The 20338-nt window shown below is 46.0% G+C and overlaps 2 protein-coding genes across 3 annotated transcripts in view; one reads left to right on the forward strand and one right to left on the reverse strand.

The window, feature by feature from the left end:
• Positions 1–1972: 1972 nt before the first annotated feature.
• BRAP (BRCA1 associated protein) overlaps positions 1973–20338 on the reverse strand; it is a 45787-nt gene continuing 27421 nt past the window's right edge. For both annotated transcript variants that reach the window (XM_025403406.1, XM_025403407.1), the window contains exons 9-12: positions 20191–20300; positions 15761–15850; positions 9460–9563; positions 1973–4214 (exon numbers count right to left, since the gene is read on the reverse strand). In XM_025403406.1, the coding sequence (XP_025259191.1) occupies positions 3851–4214; positions 9460–9563; positions 15761–15850; positions 20191–20300 (668 nt within the window). In that variant the 3' untranslated portion in view covers positions 1973–3850. The remainder of the gene's footprint in view (positions 4215–9459; positions 9564–15760; positions 15851–20190; positions 20301–20338) is intronic.
• LOC112635316 (40S ribosomal protein S18-like) lies at positions 5495–5875 on the forward strand. The gene has a single exon (XM_025403408.1). The coding sequence runs from the start codon at positions 5599–5601 to the stop codon at positions 5833–5835; it is 237 nt and encodes a 78-aa protein (XP_025259193.1). The 5' UTR covers positions 5495–5598; the 3' UTR covers positions 5836–5875.

Here is a 20338-nt window from a genome sequence, read left to right on the forward strand (position 1 = left end):
CCGCTAAACAATCTCAGCTTAGTGTAGGGCATGGGAAATAGTCTCAGGTGTAAAAATTGCTTTTCATGGCTGGGCGCGGTGACTCATGCTTATAATCCCAGCACTTTGGGAGGCTGAGGCAAGTGGATCACTTGAGAGGTCAGGAGTTCGAGACCAGCCTCGCCAACATGGCAAAACCCCGTCTCTACTAAAAACACAAAAAATTTAGCTGGGCGTGGTGGCACATCACAGCTACTCAGGAGGCTGAGGCAGGAGAATCACTTGAACCCAGCAGGTGGAGGTTGCAGTGAGCTGAGGTGGAGCCACTGCATTCCAGCCTGGGAGACAGAACAAGACTGTCTTAAAAAAAAAAAAAAATCTGCTGTTAGTTTGCAAGAGTTGTGTGCCTAGGACGTCGCCTGCCCAGTTCAGCTACTTTTCACTAGTTTGGGAATCTGGAAGAAGGGAGTGGAAAGATGAATAATCTAGATGCTGACTATACTGTTAAGGTTATTTTTTGAGACATGGTCTGTTGCCCAGGCTGGAGTACAGTGGTACAATCACAGCTCACTGCAGTCTTGAACTCCTGGGTTCACGCAATCCTCCCACCTCAGCCTCCCAAATAGCTGGGACTACAGGTGTGCACCACCATGCCTAGCTAATTGAAAACAATTTTTTTTTTTTTTGGTAGAGATTGGGTCTGGCCATGTTGCCCAGGCTGGTCTTGAACTCCTGACCTCAAGCATTCCTCCCACTTCAGCCTCCCAAAGTGGTGGGATTACAGATGTGAGCCACCATACCCAACCAAGGGGTTGATTTTTACGTTGCTTTTTAAATTAAGGCCATTGACACTTTTTTTTTTTTTTAAAGACGGAGTCTCCCTCTATCGCCCTGGCTGGAGTGCAGTGGCGCAATCTAGGCTCACTGCAAGCTCCGCCTCCCGGGTTCACGCCACTCTCCTGCCTCAGCCTCGGAGTAGCTGGGACTACAGGCACTCATCACCATGCCCGGCTAAATTTTTTGTATTTTTAGTAGAGATGAGGTTTCACCATGTTACCCAGGATGGTCTCGATCTCCTGACCTCATGATCTACCCACCCTGGCCTCCCAAAGTGCTGCGATTACAAGAGTGAGCCACCACGTGCGCCCCTGACACTTTTTGAGATGGAGTCTCGCTCTGTTGCCCAGGCTAGAGTGGCACGATCTCGGTTCATTGCAAGCTCCGCCCCCCGGGTTCATGCCATTCTCCTGCCTCAGCCTCCCGAGTAGCTGGGACTACAGGTGCCCGCCACTACGCCTGGCTAATTTTTTTTTGTATTTTTAGTGGAGACAGGGTTTCACCGTGTTAGCCAGGATAGTCTCGATCTCCTGACTTCATGATCTGCCCGTCTCGACCTCCCAAAGTGCTGGGATTACAGGCGTGAGCCACCGTGCCTGGCCCACTTTCTTTTTTGAGATGGAGGCTTGCTCTGTCGCCCAGGCTAGAGTACAATAGCACGATCTCAGCTCACTGCAACCTCCGCCTCCCAGGTTCAAGCGATTCTCCCACCTCAGCCTCCCCAGGATCTGGGATTACAGGAACCCACCATCATGCCCGGCTAATTTTTGTATTTTTGTACAGGCAGGGTTTCACCATGTTGGCCAGGCTGGTCTTGAACTCCTGACCTCAGGTGATCTGCCCACTTCAGCCTCCCAAAGTGCTGGGATTACAGGCGTTGAGCCACCGTGCCTGGCTGACACTTTCTTAGATTATTAGAGACATGCTCCCAATTAAATGTCAGTCAGAGACACAAATTTCACACAGGGCAGAATAATTTCAAAGTTTGGCTATTTTAATTCAATTTCACTGTTCAAGGTAGTATGGGTATATTAAGTGGTTCATTTCCATCCTGAAGAAAACAGCTTCTGTCTGATGTGATATTGTGAAATTCAAACATGACTCCTTGTTTTTATAACACACACACACACACACACACACACACACACACATTTTCTTTACGTATCTTGGTAAGATTTTTTTTTCTGGAACTTTTTTTTTAAAACCTTCAAGTAGTTTGGAAACATTTGCCTATTTGCTCATTCCTCTGGGCACAGCCTTTCAGAGCATTTATCCCACCTGTGCTGAAAAATCTGTTTTCCCAGGTGGTGGTGGAGCCGCTGGATAGAGGGGATCACAGAGAAATGAGTGAGCGAGCTTTGTAAACTACTTCTAATTCTCTTCATTAGTATGCTATGATCCACCGCAGCTTCTGCAAGGTCAGACATGCAAGACAACTACTTGGCCAAAACAGCAGGATTCTAACTAGTGTAAAAATAGATTTTAAATAAAATAGAATCTCTATAGGAAAGAGAATTAGGTTATGCTTTACATTCCCACTCTTAAGATATCTGTATATGTAAGTCCAAGAGAGACTCAAAGAGTTGGTCTGCCCTAAGTAAAAATTAATGTCTGAGTACATTCATTTTGCAACATTACAGGTAAAGTTTTTTGGGAAATGCTGCAGCATATCCCACAAAAATGGACAGTGATTAGCAATACAGTTGAGGTGCTAACAAGTAACATGTAAGACATTTAGGTCAAAGGGGATGAGGTCTAATTACAGGCTAAAAACCTATTCTGAAATGTGATCATTTGAAAACCTTTGGCTAATTATAAAGCAAAAACCAAAACCCCTCATTTAACAATACATCTTGCTAACCTATCCCTCTACCTCTTCAAGAAACTAAATTCCAACACAGGTCTTAAGTTTGCTCAATTACTGCAGGTTATGAATTACTTGACATTTATGGTTCCAGAGAGAGTACACAGCCCCTCTGTTGGCCCACACAAGCATTATATGACTGTTGTAAAGGGGGCTCTGTTGAAATTCTAATTTTAGGATTTAGAAACAGCCTTTGGTTATATCTTGAAAGCATAATTGAAAATCTGCCCAAGCTCCCTCTAGCTGCAACCTGAACATGCAGCCCAATATTTTGTAAACATTTAGAAAATACTGAACCCAGCAAAATACACAATTAGCTAGTCAGAGGCCTCACTCTACATTTTCACATGGATGAGAAATCTCCCCACTCAGTCTTGCTAGATGCTAGGATATCTACTCTGAGATTTGAGTTTGGGAACAGCCATTAAGCCTACTCCTTAATTGCGGTTCATAATGACGTATGAAGTCACCAAAAATAAACAGTGGAGCTGCCACCATTTTTCCTACACTGAGTCTACCTAATGTGCCCCGGGTTGTTTGTTTTTCCTGGCTAGCCCCAGAGCAAGAAGAGATGACTGCTGGTAAAGAGCCAGGGCCCGGTTTGCTACCAGGCCTCTTTTCAGATAACATTCAAGCAATTCCTCCACTCCCTAGAGGAAGGGGGAGATGATAATGATATGACACTATTGCTAGGGAATTTTCATAACTCCTTAGTAGCCAATGTACCCTCTCTTTAAAGCAGCTGTCATGACCTCAGAGAGGTTTGGTGCTTTAGTGCTAGATAACCTTACCTTTGAGGTTACAAGAAATAACTTAACATCTTAAACCTACCCCAGAACTGAATGTCAAATACACCAACTCCATAAATACAACGGAAAAATGCACAGCAGAGTTGGGGTTTCTACCAAGCAGGAAGGCAAAATGGTCATTAGAATGTCTGAGGTTAGGGAACTCTTAAGACCTTTTCAAACGCAGCCCCTTTCCATCAGCTCTCCAGTCAGCACCCTCTACATTCACTACATCACACAACAGCAAATGAAAGAGCCAAACAACTGTGGCTTGATCCTCACTTGTACTTATTAGGGCCCACCCTCACATTTAGCTGAAGGTCCCAGCACACCCTCACGGTGCCAGGGAGAAGAGTCTCGGGGATGTCTGTTGCTCTGAAGGTCACTTGCCCCTCTTGCTGCGGCCCTTCCTGGAGGACAACTTCCCACTGCCGCCAGAAGAGGCAGGGCTCGAAGCTGAGGCCATGGCGATGTTGATCTGTCCCTCCTGGATTTCCTGCCGGGTCTCGGCAGGCAGATGGTTGATCTTCTGCTGTGTCTCCAGGTAGAACATGACATCACGCAGCTGCTCCTGGATCTCGGTGATCTGCAGATCTTTTTGGTCACAGGTCTCTTTCAACACCCTCTCCTCCTCTTTTAACTTGTTCTGCAAGAGGACTTGGTTGGCTCGCAAACACTTGTTCATTTCCTGCTCCTCTTTGAGCTCGTTGGTGAGTTTGGCCACTTTCGTGTTTAGCTGAGTGCACCTTTAGAAAAACAAAGGAAGACAAAAGCACATTTTTCATTTGCTGACATAGTCCCCTTTCTGCTCTGGGATTGAACAGAGAAACCATGACTTCAGAATCCCTTTAGGACAGACCCCTTTCTCCCATGATGAGGGAGACTGGTTTGTTGCCATCGCAATCAGCTACGCAAAGCAAGAATTTTGCTTTACTTAACACAAGCGTATTTTTTTTTTTGAGATGGAGTTTCGCTCTTGTTGCCTAGGCTAGAATGCAATGGCACGATCTCAGCTCACTGCAACCTCCACCTCCTGGGTTCAAGTGATTCTCTTGCCTCAGCCTCCCAAGTACCTGGGATTACAGGCACCCGCCACCATGCCTGGCTAATTTTTGTATTTTTACTAGAGACTAGGTTTCGCCATGTTGGCCAGACTGGTCTTGAACTCCTGACCTCAGGTGATCCACCTGCCTTGGCCTTCCACGGTACTGGGATTAAAGGCATGATGTACTGCGCCAGTCCACAAGTGTACTATATATTTATTTATTTTTTTTTTTGAGATGGAGTCTCACTCTGTTGCCCATGCTGGAGTGCAGTGGCGTGATCTTGGCTCACTGCAACCTCTGCTGCCTGGATTCAAGCAATTCTCCTGCCTCAGCCTCCCAAGTAGCAAGGATTACAGGTGCCTGCTACTGTGCCCAGCTAATTTTTGTATTTTTAGTAGAGACAGGGTTTCACCATGTTCCCAGGATGGTCTCAATCTCTTGACTTCATGATCCACTGCCCTCAGCCTCCCAAAGTGCTGGGATTACAGGTGTAAGCCAGCGCGTCCAGCCCACAAATGTACTTTTAAGACACTTTTTAAAAAAGCATCAGAAATTTTTCAGTAGCAGAAACTATTCTGTGACTGATGGTAAAAATTCTACTGCTTCTTTGTTTTGCAGTCAGTGGTTAAATAGGTGCCTTGCAGATGGTAACTGTGATAAGGAAGTTATGAGGAAAAGTGGCATTCTTGGAGATTCAAGTACTCTGACTTCATTGCATTTGCTGAAGGGAAAAAAAAAGGGCACTTATTCTAACCAAAGGGCTTTAGACTTGGGAGTGCCCTCTTCTTGATGTCCAGTCGTACTCATAAGTAAAGAATTGCAGCTCTTCCACAGGAGGCCTACACACCGCTGCTTGTGCTGCCGCCGTGTCTCTAGTGATCCCTGAAAAGTTCCAGCATATTTTGCGAGTACTCAACACCAACATCGATGGGCGGCGGAAATAGTCTTTGCCGTCTGTTATTAAGGGTGTGGGCTGAAGATATGCTCATGTGGTGTTGAGGAAAGCAGACACTGACCTCACCAAGAGGGCGGGAGAACTCACTGAGGATGAGGTGGAACGTGTGATCACCATTATGCAGAATCCATGCCAGTACAAGATCCCAGACTGGTTCTTGAACAGACAGAAGGATGTAAAGGATGGAAATATAGCCAGGTCCTAGCCAATGGTCTGGACAACAAGCTCTGTGAAGACCTGGAGCGACTGAAGAAGATTCGGGCCCATAGAGGGCTGCGCCACTTCTGGGGCCTTCGTGTCCGAGGCCAGCACACCAAGACCACTTGCCGCCGTGGCCGCACCGTGGATGTGTCCAAGAAGAAGTAAGTCTGTAGGCCTTGTCTGTTAATAGTTTATATACCAAAAAAAAAAAAAAAAAAAAAAGAATTGCAAATGAAACCATCATTTGAGGCCAGGTGCGTTGGCTCATGCTTGGAATCCCAGCACTCCAGGAGGCTGAGGCGAGAGGATTGCTCCAGCAAATGAAAGAGGAAATGAGTTCGAGACCAGCCCGGGCAACAAAGTAAGACCCTGTCTCTACACAAAATCAAAAAAATTAGCCAGGTGTGGCAGCGTGCACTGGTGGTCCCAGATTTACAGGAGGCTGAAGCTGGAGGATTGCTTGATCCCAGCAGGTCAAGGCTGAAGTGAGCTGTGTTCATGCTACTGCACTCCAGCCTGGGTGACAGAACGAGACCTTGTCTCAAACAACCCACACCATCTGAGACCCAGTCGAGTGGCTCATGTCTGTAATACCAGCACTATGGAAGGCAAAAGTGGGAGGGTCACTTAAGGCCAGGAGAGTCGCTTTGAAACCAGCCTGGTCAACATAGTGAGACACCATCTCTACAAAAGAAACATTAAATAAATTAGCTATTTAATTTAAAGTGTGGTGATGTGCACTTGTAGACCCAGCTAATTGGGAGGCTGAGGCAGAGGATTGCTTGAGCCCAGGAATTTGAGCCTGCAGTGGGCTGTGATTGCACCACTGCACTCCAGCCTGTTTGACAGAATAAGACCCTGTCTCAAAAAAAAATAACAAAAAACAAAAGCGCACACACACACAAAACACAAACAAAAAAACCCCACTATTTAAGATACTATTTTTATGTATCAGAACATCCAAGAGCTGAGACATGAGAAAAGAGGCACTTACATACTGGCACAGGAGCATGAACTGGTATAAACTCTTTTGAAGACAACTTGGCAATATCTATAAAAATTAAAAATTTGGGCCAGGCACGTTGGCTCATGCCTGTTATCCCAGCACTTTGGGAGGCCAAGGAGGGTGGATCATGAGGTCAGGAGTTCAACATCAGCCTGGCCAACATGGTAAAACTCTGTTTCTACTAAAAATACAAAAATTAGCCGGGTGTGGCAGTGTGTGCCTGTAATCCCAGCTACTCGGGAGGCTGAGGCAGGAGAACTGCTTGAACCTGGGAGGTGGAGGTTGCGGTGAGCCAAGATCATGCCGCTGCACTCTAGCCTGTGCGACAGAGCAAGATTCCGTCTCAAAAAAATAATAATAATAAAATAAATAAATAAATAATTGCATTCCCTTTGACGCAGATACTTCATTTCTAGGAATTTATCCCATAGAATATACATACTCAGGATTGGGCAAAAAGAGACATGGAGAAAGATGCTCTTTACAGTATTGCTTATAGTACTGTGAGATTTGACACAACCTGACACAATAGGGAACTGGTCAAAATTACTATGGTAGGCCAGGTGCAGTGGCTCATGCCTATAATCCCAGCATTTTCAGAGGCTAAGACAGGAGGATCACTTGAGGCCAAGAGTTCAAAACTAGCCTGGGCAATATGGCAAGACCCCATCTCTACAAAAAAATTTTAAATTGGGCAGGCATGGTGGCACACACCTGTAGTCCTAGCTACTCAGGAAGCTCAGACTAGGAGGATCACTTGAGCCCAGGAGCTGGAGGTTGCAGTGAGCTATGATTACACCACTGTACTCTGGCCTAGGCAACACAGCAAGACCTTATTTCAACAACAACAACAACAAAAATAATTATGGTACATCCATGCAATGAAACAGCATGCAGATGTTACACAAAGATCAGGACAGATTTAGATGTGCTAGTATGAAAAAAAGTCCAAAAACATATTTTATCAAAGATAACACCTACATTCTATTTTTGCAGAGAAAAGATTATGCATGTGAGATATTTATGTGGGCAGAGCTAAACATCTAGAATAAATATTCACTAGTACTGGATAATAATGGTTAACACTAGATAGCAGGATCTAGGGGGTGAAAAAGAACTTCCTGTTTTGCAGGGTGTGGTGGCCCACACCTGTAATGGTAAAACAGTCTCTACAAAAAATTAGCCAGAGGCCAGGTGCGGTGGCTCACGCCTGTAATCCCAGCACTTTGGCGGGTGCATCACCTGAGGTCGGGAGTTTGAGACCAGCCTGACCAACACGGAGAAACCCCGTTTCTACTAAAAATACAAAATTAGCCAGGCATGGTGGCACACACCTGTAATTCCAGCTACTCCGGAGGCTGAGGCAGGAGAATCGCTTGAACCCTGGAGGCAGAGGTTGCGGGGAGCTGAGATCACGCCATTGCAGCCTGGGCAACAAGAGTGAAACTCCGTCTCAAAAAAAAAAAAAAATTAGCCAGGGCTGATGGTGCACAGCTGTAGTCCAGCTACTTGGGAGGCTGAGGTGGGAGCATCACCTGAGCCTAGGGAGGTGGAAGATGTAGTGAGCTGGCCCAGTGCAGTGGCTTATGCTTGTAATCCCAGCACTTTGGGAGGCCGAGGCGGGCGGATCATGAGGTCAAGAGATCCAGACCATCCTGGCCAACATGGTGAAACCCCATCTCTACTAAAAATACAAAAATTAGCTGGGCGTGGTGGCATGCTCCTGTAATCCTAGCTACTTGGGAGGCTGACGCAGGAGAATCGCTTGAATCCAGGAGGCGGAGGTTGCAGTGAGCTGAGATCGCGCCATTGCACTCCAGCCCGGGTGACAGGGAGAAAGACCCTGTCTCCAAAAAAAAAAAAAAAAAACCCTTCCAGTTTAAACTCTATTCTTTATTCTTTAACACAGTTGTTCAATTTGTTAGGGTGCTGAAAGTACAGGGTAATTTAAAATTTTTACTTCTATTAATTTTGTAGTGTTGTTTTTACAATAGCTTAAAAAAAATTTACTTTTGTTGAGACAGGGTCTCGCTGTTGCCCAGGTTGGAGTGCAGTGGTGAGATGTTGGCTCACTGCAGCCTCTGCCTCCCGGACTCATGTGATCCTCCTACCTCAGCCTCCTGAGTAGCAGGGACTACAGGTATGCACCACCATGCCCAGCTAATTTTTGTATTTTTAGTGGAGATGGGGTTTTACCATGTCGTCCAGGTTGGTCTTGAATTCCTGGGCTCAAGCAACCTGCCGGCCTCAGCCTCCCAAAGTGCTGGGATTACAGGCGTAAGCCATCATGCCTGGCTGGTAATTTCAATCAGTAGCAACTATCTTCCCAAATAATAGTAAATAAGGAATGTTATTGCTATGCTGTTTATGAGTTTTATGCTCCATATTCAACATCTTTTGCCTTTAACTCCTGCCCAAGGCCACATTATATAACATTTCCAGCTTAGACACAGTCTCCTTCCTAACTGCCAGTTCACAGCCACAATGGCTCAAAGAAGCCAAAGGCTCTGGATGGAAGAAAATTGCTTTTCACAGGCAAAAATGGAAGATATCTGCACACACTTCAGGCGCACAGACATCAGGAGAGAGCATTGCATTCCACATGGCATCCATCTGGTATGAAACTCCACATTTTTTAATAAATGAGAAGCCTGTTCCATACATAGGGAGACTCCTGAAAACCTGGTGATACGTATATTTGAAAATGAGGGTGTTTCCATAGGAATGAAAGAAACTGTCTGTTTATAGAGCCTGTTACAACAGAATAGACCAATTGTACCTACCTTCTTTCCACAGACTGCTTTTCCTTTAGGAGATCATTTAGTTTGTGCTCTAGATTATCACACTTCTCAATTGTTTCTTTAAACTTGGTCTTCATGTTGTTAATCTGAGGGAGCAAACAGAAATCAGATTCATTTCACAAAGGTAATGTGGTGTGCTCTCTGGGGCTAACATCATATTTCCCCCCCCAATTATATGTATGTAACTTTGACAAATCAAAATTAGAAAAGGTAAGATATGGCAGTTTCCAGACAGGGAAAAAATATAAAGAAAAGGTGAGGTAGCCGGGCGCGGTGGCTCAAGCCTGTAATCCCAGCACTTTGGGAGGCCGAGACGGGTGGATCACGAGGTCAGGAGATCGAGACCATCCTGGCTAACACAGTGAAACCCCGTCTCTACTAAAAATACAAAAAACTAGCCGGGCGAGGTGGCGGGCGCCTGTAGTCCCAGCTACTCCGGAGGCTGAGGCAGGAGAATGGCGGGAACCCGGGAGGCGGAGCTTGCAGTGAGCTGAGATCCGGCCACTGCACTCCAGCCCGGGCTACAGAGCAAAACTCCGTCTCAAAAAAAAAAAGAAAAGATGAGGTAATCATTTGAAAGAATTTCTGTAATAGGATTAAAAATGCCGGGAGATCTTTTTTTTTTCTTCTTTTTTTGAGACGGAGTCTTGCTCTGTCTCCCAGGCTGCAGTGCAGTGGCATGATCTTGGCTCACTACAATCTCCGCCTCCTCGGTTCAAGCGATTCTCCTGCCTCAGCCTCCCGAGTAGCTGGGATTACAGGCACGTGCCACCACGCCTGGCTAATTTTTGTATTTTTAGTAGAGATGTGTTTTCACCATGTTAGCCAGGCTAGTCTCAAACTCCTGACCTCAGGTGATCCACCCGCCTCGGCTTCCCAAAGTGCTAGGACTACAGGTGCCTGCCACCATGCCCGGCTAATTTTTGTATTTTTAGTAGAGACAGGGTTTCACCATGTTGGCCAGGCTGGTCTCAAACTCCTGACCTCAGGTGATCCACCTGCCTCGGCGTCCCAGAATGCTGGGATGACAGGCATGAGCCACTATGCCCGGCCTAATTTTTTTTAAATTTTTTTTGAGATGGAGTCTCGCTCTGTTGCCCAGGCTGGAGTGCAGTGGTGCGATCTCGGCTCACTGCAAGCTCCGCCTCCCAGGTTCACGCCATTCTCCTGCCTCAGCCTCCTGAGTAGCTGGGACTATAGGCGCCCGCCACCACGCCCAGCTGATTTTTTGTATTTTTAGTAGAGACAGGGTTTCACCATGTTAGCCAGGATGGTCTCGATCTCCTGACCTCGTGATCCGCCCGCCTCGGCTTCCCAAAGTGCTGGGATTACAGGCGTGAGCCACCGCGCCTGGCAATTTTTGTATTTTTTAGTAGAGATGCCATGTTGGCTAGGTTGGTCTCAAACTCCTGACCTCAAGTGATCTGCTCACCTCGGCCTCCCAAAGTGCTGGGATTACAGGTATGAGCCACCGTGCCTGACCTAATTTTTGTATTTTTTGTAGAGACAAACATTGGTAATATAAGAAACTTGTGACAGTTGACTCTAGTCGTTTATTTTTTCCAATTCCCAATAATTTTTTCAAGTATCACGAAGCCACATGGAACATAAGCAGTCCATGGTCTTTTGAGTCTATTTATAAAATCAATATACATAGACTAATTCATATTACACAGCCTTAAAAACATAAGAGAATTTAAAAATTCTGATGTATAACATGTCAGATGGCAGCAATCCTATCCCAGAGTATTTTGGAGTCTGGCTAGGTAGATACTGGATCCACTCCTGTGTGAAGATCTGCGAACTTGGGAATTTCCTCAACTCCACTGGTATGAGGACACTGGCAAAAGATTAGGTGGGAAGGCAAAGTCGGGAGGCTGGGTGAACCACAAGGCAATATAACAGGAACTGAAAGTGGCTGAGAATTTAGGTCATACAGCCCAGGGATCAGCTGGACCTTTCTTTTTAATCATTTTCTATACAGCCTGCCTAGCAAGTCTCTAATAACACTAGCTTTAATAATAATAATAATAATGATAATAAGCCAGGCACGGTGGCTCACCCCTGTAATCCCAGCACTTTGGGAGGCCGAGACAGGTGCATCACGAGGTCAGGAGTTCGAGACCAGCCTGGTCAAGATGGTGAAACCCCGTCTCTACTAAAAATACAAACATTAGCCGGGCACGGTGGCAGGTGCCTGTAATCCCAGCTACTCAGGAGGCTGAGGCAGGGAGGGGCTTGAACTAGGGAGGTGGAGGTTGCGGTGAGCCAAGATCTCACCACTGCACTCTAGCCTGGGTGACAGAGCAAGACTCCATCTCAAAAAAAATACAATACAATACAGTAAAACAAAAATAAATGTTCCATTCAAATTAACTTTACAGTCAACCTCCATTGGAAGAACACGGAAGAGAGTTTTTTTTTTTGAGACGGAGTCTCCTTCTCTCACCCAGGCTGCAGTGCAGTGGCACTATCTTGGCTCACTGCAACCTCCATCTTCCGGGTTCAAGTGATTCTCCTGCCTCAGCCTCCTGGGCAGCTGGGACTACAGGTGCATGTCACCACGCCCAGCTAATTTTTTTATTTTTAGTAGAGAAGGGGTTTCACCATATTGGCCAGGCTGTTCTTGAACTCCTGACCTCATGATCTGCCCACCTCGGCCTCCCAAAGTGCTAGGATTACAGGCGTGAGCCACCACACCCAGCTGGAAGAGAGATTTCTAAATGTTCTTCTATGTCATAAAAATCAAAATAGCTTTAAAATTGCTCAAATTCTAGTTAGGTATTACTTTTCTCTTCAATATTGTTTTAAAATAACAGAGCACTAGATCCTTTTGAAATTTTCTCCTAAACTGACTCGTCAGTTAAAGGAAGTTGAAAAGACAGAAATTACTATCATAAGGAACCAAATGGTGCATGTCTTGGACAGTAAAGATACTTAAGCTAAACACATTTAAATCAAGATGAAAATATAAAGGTAACCCTAAAAAGGTTTTTTTGTTGTGTGTGTGTTTTTTTTTTTTCTTGAGATGGAGTCTCGCTCTGTCGCCCAGGCTAGAGTGCAGTGGTGCAATCTCAGCTTACTGCAAACTCCGCCTCCTGGGTTCACACCATTCTCCTGCCTCAGCCTCCCAAGTAGCTGGGACTATTGGCACCCGCCACCACACCCGGCTAATTTTTTGTATTTTTGGTAGAGACAGGGTTTCACCACATTAGCCAGGATGGTCTTGATCTCCTGACCTTGTGATCTGCCTGCCTTGGCCTCCCAAAGTGCTAGGATTACAGGCGTGAGCCACTGCGCCTGGCCAAAAAGATTTTTAATATTGCTACAGACAAATGTTAACGATTTAAATTAGTGCTTTTTAAAACATTTCTGGTCCAGTGCCATGGCTCACGCCTGTAATCCCAGCACTTTGGGAGGGCCGTGGCAGAAGGTTTGTTTGAGCCCAGGAGTTGGAGATCAACCTGGGCAACATAATAAGCGCTCCCCATCTCTTCTTTTTTTTTTTTTTCTTTGAGATGGAGTCTCGCTCTGTTGCCCAGGCTGGAATGCAGTAGCGCAATCTCAAAAAACAAATGAAAAATTCTGACCATTAGCCCACAGTAAGAAACATCCATGCCACACACAAACCTGAAACGAGTTTCACAAAACAATATTAATTGTCAGCGGGGCGCAGTAGCTCATGCCTGTAATCCCAGCACTTTGGGAGGCCGAGACGGGCGGATCACGAGGTCAGGAGATCGAGACCATCCTGGCTAACACGGTGAAACCCCGTCCTACTAAAATTACAAAAAATTAGCCGGGTGTGGTGGTGGGTGCCTGGAGTCCCAGCCACTCGGGTGGCTGAGGCAGGAGAACGGCATGAACCTGGGAAGTAGAGTTTGCAGCAAGCCGAGATGTCACCACTGCACTCCAACCTGGAAGACAGAGCAAAACTCCATCTCAGAAAAAAAAAAAAAAAAAAAGTTAATTGTAATACACCCTAATATTTACATCTACACTATTTTATCTAATAAAAATGCTAGTTGTGGTCCACCAAACTCATTTTACAATCCACAGCTGGCAAAATACTGATTAACATGAAGCTAGACATCCACAAGAAAAGATATACTTCTAGAGGAGTTCACCTTACGACTACCTCTACCTACCATGTGTTCTTCATATATGGCCATGAAAACTAAGAACCTTTGAGTGTCTGTGAGCTTCGTCACCTAGAATAGGCTCTGCTCACATGCTACTATAACAGCCCTACCTAAGGCACTGGGGGAAAGAAACAGTGTTTATAACTGAAGCCTACAATGAATTTCAACCTTGATCCACACCCCTCCTTCATACCAACAGGAGGCCCACAAACAAGAATCTCCGTCAGTGAGACCCAGGGTCTGGGTTACTGGTACTCCCTGAACATGTTCTACTGCTGGGGGTGCTAACGGACAAGAGACTGGCCAAAAGAAGGACAGTGGTGGAACAAAAGGTTTGCATCATCAATTAACTTATGGATAAATGACAATTGTTACCAGAAAACAAAAGCATCCTTTTAAGCACCTCAAGCGTTTTATTTAGAGCTGCTCTGGCTTCCATTTCACCTGACCTAAAAGCAAACATGAGTTTCAGTGTTTCGTTTCCCTGCCCCTTGACTTGCTTTTCATTGGCATGTTTTAGGGAATGAAGTTAACCCTAAAGAATCCTACAGGGCAGAGAGAATCCTGAGCTTAGCTCTCAAGCATCTGGATGAAGCACTTGAGATAGTCACGCTGGTATATCCCATGGAAAAACCCATGAGTGCAGCTGCAGCAGAGTTGCCAATGCACTTCCCGTGAGCCATGACTTCACAGTATGCGGCAGTGACCTGTGCTCTGCCTCCATCAAGAGCATTGGGAGGCGGTCCTCCCTGCACATACTCTAATCAAGCCCTATTCAGAACTAGTAAAGTCAAGTGACCTTGAGTGCCTTCGGAAGGGCACTTGCGTTGATTAGAAGGCTCTTGTAAGAATTTCATCCATAACTTTTAACTGCGAATCATTTTAAAACTGATTTTTTTTTTTTTTTTTTGAGACGGAGTCTCAGTCTGTTGCCCAGGCTGGAGTGCAGTGGTGTAATCTTGGCTCACTGCAACCTCTGCCTCTTGGGCTCAAGCAATTCTCTTGCCTCAGCCTCCCGAGTAGCTGGGATTACAGGCGCCTGCCAGCACGCTCGACCAATTTCTGTATTTTTAGTAGAGATTGGGTTTCGCCATGTTGGCCAGGCTGGCCTCGAACTCCTGACCTCAAGTGATCTGCCTGCCTCAGACTCCCAAAGTGCTGGGATTACAGGTGTGAGCCACTATACCAGGCCTAAAGCTGATGTTAAGCATTAATTTTTACAAACCCTGATTTTGCCCACTTATGGCATATCCAGAAACTGGGGCCCATGGCCCTGCCTGCTAAGATCCAGGATATTCCTAGCCACCTCAGAGGTGGGCCCCAAGCCCAGCTCTGTACTGCCTATCTGAAGGCCCAAGTACAGGTGGGGACTCACAAAGTTACTAAAGTAATCGAGAAATTTTACAAGATTTTATTTCATACTAAGGTAATCACTGAATTACAGACAGTGTCCCTAGGTCCAAAGAAAGGTTCCTAGAGCCATAATTATACACAATTATACACAGGTGCTTACTAGTTTTCAGACTACCTTCTTTGGAAGTCACAGGGTTCCTTGCACATACTGGAGACAGAGCTCTGGGCCTTCCATCTAAGTTTCCACCAAAATCATACCACTGTTTAATTTTGCTAAAGTAGTGAATGGCATCTTTTTTAAAGGACTATTTCATTAAAATTTGAAAACTGCTGCCCTAGACCTTCAGGGTGAATAATGAAGTGCCAATACCTCTGCCCAATTTTATTTCCTTCCATTTAAAAGGGCTCTGCGCCATTTCACTGCCTTAGAAGTTCATGTTTAGCTCCCAAAGGCAACGGTTCCCAAGTGCCTGACTCAAATGACAAACCCTTAAGTAGATACTTCTATCTTTTCAGTGGAACTTCACAAGGCACTAGAAAACCAGATTGAGGTTTTAAAAAAAAAAAAAAAAAAAAGCAAACAAAACCCCCTAAGACCCTAAAATATCAAAACAGTCAAGCCTTTAAATCCAAAGTTTCTTTTTAGTGGCAAAAGTTTTCCACCTGTTACCAGCCTGAGATGGGAAGATGGTAAGATTCCTCTTTCCCTGTACTCTGCCTTCCACACCCCCCCATCAGAGTGCCCTGCCATGTGGCATTTCAGCAGTCACCAAACCAAGCAGACTTACTTCCTCTGCTGTGTCCTTCTCTATCCGAACTATCTTGTTTTCCCAGTAGATTCGCTGAGATTCCAGCTGACTTGTTAGTAAATATGAATACTAGAAACATAGAGAATAAAGACCAAAATGTAAGTCACTGTTGTCAATCTCTGAAATCCAATTTAAAAATCTGATCTTTAATGATCCACAGAAAACTAAAACTAACCAACAGAATGTATATTTACACCGTGGTTCCACTCTTCTCAATATATACTGGACGAGGGGACAGAAATGACATTATGCTTCTGTCCTCCTGCGGTTTACAATCTAGTCAGAATAAATGTACTTATAAAAAAATGTATTCTGGTCAAGCTGACTTTAACAAGAACCACAGTGGTTTTAAATCTATGTATAACTCAAACTTACCTGTCTCCCTGCCCCCATGAAGCAGTCCTGTCCCATCCTGTCCCACCCAGCACTTGAGTCAGGCGCCCCCTTTCAGCTCCCTTAGCACTGTGCCTATCAGTAACAGCACTCAGGACAGCAACACTTCATCACCAATTTACCTGCCTGTCTCCCTGACTGGACTGTGAACTCTTTGAAAGTGAGGGTTATATCTCTACTGCTGTATCTCCAGTGCCTGGCACACGGTGGACGTCAAGAACTGTTTGCTGCGTGACTGCATGAATCAATGAACAGTGCTGTGTAACCACAGGGAAGGGACAGATGGCATATGACAGTAAGATCTGAGAGAAGGCGAGATTTGAGAGGGCACTGACAGATAGGAGGAGAACAGATAAAGACAGAGATCCGAGTCCAGAGAACTACTTGGCCAAGACAGAACTGTGGACATTAGAATCTCTTTCTTTTTTTTTTTTTTTTTTTTTTGAGACGGAGTCTTGCTCTGTGCCCCAGGCTGGAGTGCAGTGGCGCGATCTCGGCTCACTGCAAGCTCCGCCTCCCGGGTTCACGCCATTCTCCTGCCTCAGCCTCCCGAGTAGCTGGGACTACAGGCGCCCGCCACCTCGCCCGGCTAATTTTTCTTGTATTTTTAGTAGAGACGGGGTTTCACCGTGTTAGCCAGGATGGTCTCGATCTCCTGACCTCGTGATCCGCCCGTCTCGGCCTCCCAAAGTGCTGGGATTACAGGCTTGAGCCACCGCGCCCGGCCTAGAATCTCTTCAGAAATGAACGAGTAACACTAATAAGGCTGGTGTGCCAGGTTAGAAGACATGGCGCCAGTGGAAGGCTTTGGGGTATTATAATATCGACAAATATGGGCAACGGGGAACCCAAGGCCAAGGAGTGGTAAGGTCACATCTCCATTTTGGAAAAACCATTCTAGAAGACTAGAAGAGACATAAACATGTCTGCAGGCTACAGAGAGGGCAAGGAGAAGAATGTCTACGCTACTGAACCCTAAGCTCCACAAGAGCAGGGAGTTTGTTCAATGCTGTGTTTGCAACACTAGCACCAGTGGGTGAGAGCAAATATTTTTTCTTTTTTTTTTTTGTTTAAACGTGGGTCTCGGCCGGACGCGGTGGCTCAAGCCTGTAATCCCAGCACTTTGGGAGGCCGAGACGGGCGGATCACGAGGTCAGGAGATCGAGACCATCCTGGCTAACACAGTGAAACCCCGTCTCTACTAAAAATACAAAAACTTAGCCGGGCGAGGTGGCGGGCGCCTGTAGTCCCAGCTACTCGGGAGGCTGAGGCAGGAGAATGGCGTGAACCCGGGAGGCGGAGCTTGCAGTGAGCTGAGATCCGGCCACTGCACTCCAGCCTGGGTAACAGAGCGAGACTCCGTCTCAAAAAAAAAAAAAACAAAAACAAAAACGTGGGTCTCACTCTGTTGCCCAGGTTGGAATGCAGTGGTGCAATCATGGCTCACTGCAACCTCAACCTCTTGGGTTCAAGGGATTCTCCTGCCTCAGCCTCCTGAGTAGCTGGGACTACAGGTGCATGCCACCACACCTGGCTAATTTGTTTTTAAATTTTATTTTTAGTAGAGACAAGGTCTTGTTATGTTACTGAGGCTGGTTTTGAACTCCTGAACTCAAGCGATCAAGCCTTGGCCTCCTGAAGTGGTGGGATTACAGGCATAAGCCACCACGCCTGACTAATAAATATTTCTTTCTTTTGGAGACGGCGTTTCGCTCGTCACCCTGGGCTGGAGTGCAATGGTACCATCTCAGCTCACCGCAACCTCCGCCTCCCAGGTTCAAGCGATTCTCCTGCCTCAGCCTCTCAAGTATCTGGGATTATAGGCGCCCACCACCACACCCAACTAATTTTTGTATTTTTAGTAGAAGTGGGGTTTCATGTTGGCCAGGCTGGTCTCAAACTCCTGACCTCAGGTGATCCACCCACCTCGGCCTCCTAAAGTGCTGGGATTACAGGCGTGAGTCACCGTGCCCGGCCAGTATTTCCTGTATGAACAGAATGCATGTACATACTTAATGTGGAGGATGTACTTATTCTAAATACTTAAAAGTGTTTGATCTTTTTTTATTAATACAATAATTTATTAAAGATAACAATATAAACCTCATTTTAGGCCATTTTACAGACTATCAGACTTTTAAAAGTCTTGAAATAAGCAAGTTTTCAAACGTCCATTTCCTCCTAAGGTTAAGGTATGTTTCTAAAACAACCTTTTTCAAAATGTATATAAAACATGACTCATGGCCGGGCGCGGTGGCTCAAGCCTGTAATCGCAGCACTTTGGGAGGCCAAGACGGGCGGATCACGAGGTCACAAGATCAAGACGATCCTGGCTAACACGGTGAAACCCCGTCTCTACTAAAAAAAAAAAAAAAATACAAAAAACTAGCCGGGCGAGGTGGCGGGCGCCTGTAGTCCCAGCTACTCGGGAGGCTGAGGCAGGAGAATGGCGTAAACCCGGGAAGTGGAGCTTACAGTGAGCTGAGATCACGCCACTGTACTCCAGCCTGGGCAACACAGCGAGACTGCGTCTCAAAAAAAAAACAAAAAAAACCACAAAAAAAAGCATGACTCGTGGCCAGGTACAGTGGCTCACGCCTGTAATCCCAGCACTTTCGGAGGCCGAGGCAGGCAGACCACAAGGTCAGAGGTCAGGAGATTGAGACCATCCTGGTTAACATGGTGAAACCCTGTCTATACTAAAAATACAAAAAATTAGCTGGGCATGGTGGCACGCGCCTGTAGTCCCAGCTACTCAGGAGGTTGAGGCAGGAGAATTGCTTGAACCCGGGAGGCAGAGGTTGCAGTGAGCCAAGACTGTACCACTGTACTCTAGCCTGTAGCTACAGGAAGACAATCTCAACACTGAACTTGAGACAACTACAGATATCACAATGAAAGATGAAAAGTAATAAGTCACTAACAGTGAAACTTAGACTTTTTTTTTTCTTTTTTTTTGGAGACGGAGTCTCGCTCTGTCACCCAGGCTGGAGTGCAGTGGCCAGATCTCAGCTCACTGCAAGCTCCGCCTCTCGGGTTCACGCCATTCTCTTGCCTCAGCCTCCCAAGTAGCTGAGACTACAGGCGCCCGCCACCATGCCTGGCTAATTTTTTGTATTTTTTAGTAGAGACAGGGTTTCACTGTGTTAGCCAGGATGGTCTCGATCTCCTGACCTCGTGATCCGCCCTTCTCGGCCTCCCAAAGTGCTGGGATTATAGGCTGGAGTCACCGCGCCCAGCCTCTTTTTTGTTTTTTTGAGACAGGGTCTTGCTCTGTCGCCCAGGCTAGAATGCAGTGGCACAATCTCAGCCCACTGCAACCCCTGCTTCTTGGGTTCAAGAAATTCTGGTGCCTCAGCCTCCCAAGTAGCTGAGATTATAGCCATGAGCCACCACACCCGGCTAATTTTAGTAGGGACGGGGTTTCACCATGTTGGCCAGGCTGGTCTCAAACTCCTAACCTCAGGTGATTCACCTGCCTCAGCCTCCCGAAGTGCCGGGATTACAGGCGTGAGCCACTGCGCCCAGCTGAAATTTAGACTTTCAAAGAAGAAAAACAGAATAAAAATATTTTAATAACACTTCACAGCAATGACCGAACATTTTTTTTTTTTTTTTGAGACAGACTTTTGCTCTTGTTGCCCAAGCTGGAGTGCAATGGCGTGATCTCGGCTCACTGCAACCTCTGCTTCCCAGGTTCAAGCGATTCTCCTGCCTCAGCATCCCAAGTGGCTGGGATTAGAGGTGTGTGCCACCATGCCCAGCTAATTTTTTACATTTTTAGTAGAAATGGGGTTTCACCACGCTAGCCAGGCTGCTCTTGAACTCCGGACCTCAGGTGATCCGCCTGCCTCAGCCTCCCAAAGTGTTGGGATTACAGGCATAAGCCACCGCGCCCAGCCATGACCAAACTTTTTTAAAAAAACGTACATCCAGGTAAATGACAAATATTTCAAATTAGAATAGTAAACAGCAGTAGAAACAGATATTGAGTGATAACTCATTCAGTCTCTTACCTCTAATTGTAAGGCATCTATTTTCTCTTCCTGGCAAGTATCCCCCTCACATTCATACTGTACTATTTTTCCGTCTGTTTTACTGGCAACCAGTCGATGAACATAGTTATCTAAAGAAAGAGTCAATAAAAGTGTGTTTCTTTATAAT

Source organism: Theropithecus gelada, chromosome 11 (assembly GCF_003255815.1).
Source record: "Theropithecus gelada isolate Dixy chromosome 11, Tgel_1.0, whole genome shotgun sequence".
In the NCBI taxonomy this organism is placed as follows: domain Eukaryota; kingdom Metazoa; phylum Chordata; class Mammalia; order Primates; family Cercopithecidae; genus Theropithecus; species Theropithecus gelada.

What these genes read in the sequence shown, in the direction of transcription:
- LOC112635316 (XM_025403408.1), top strand. Translation starts at nt 5,599, where the DNA reads ATGCCAGTACAAGATCCCAGACTGGTTCTTGAACAGACAGAAGGATGT.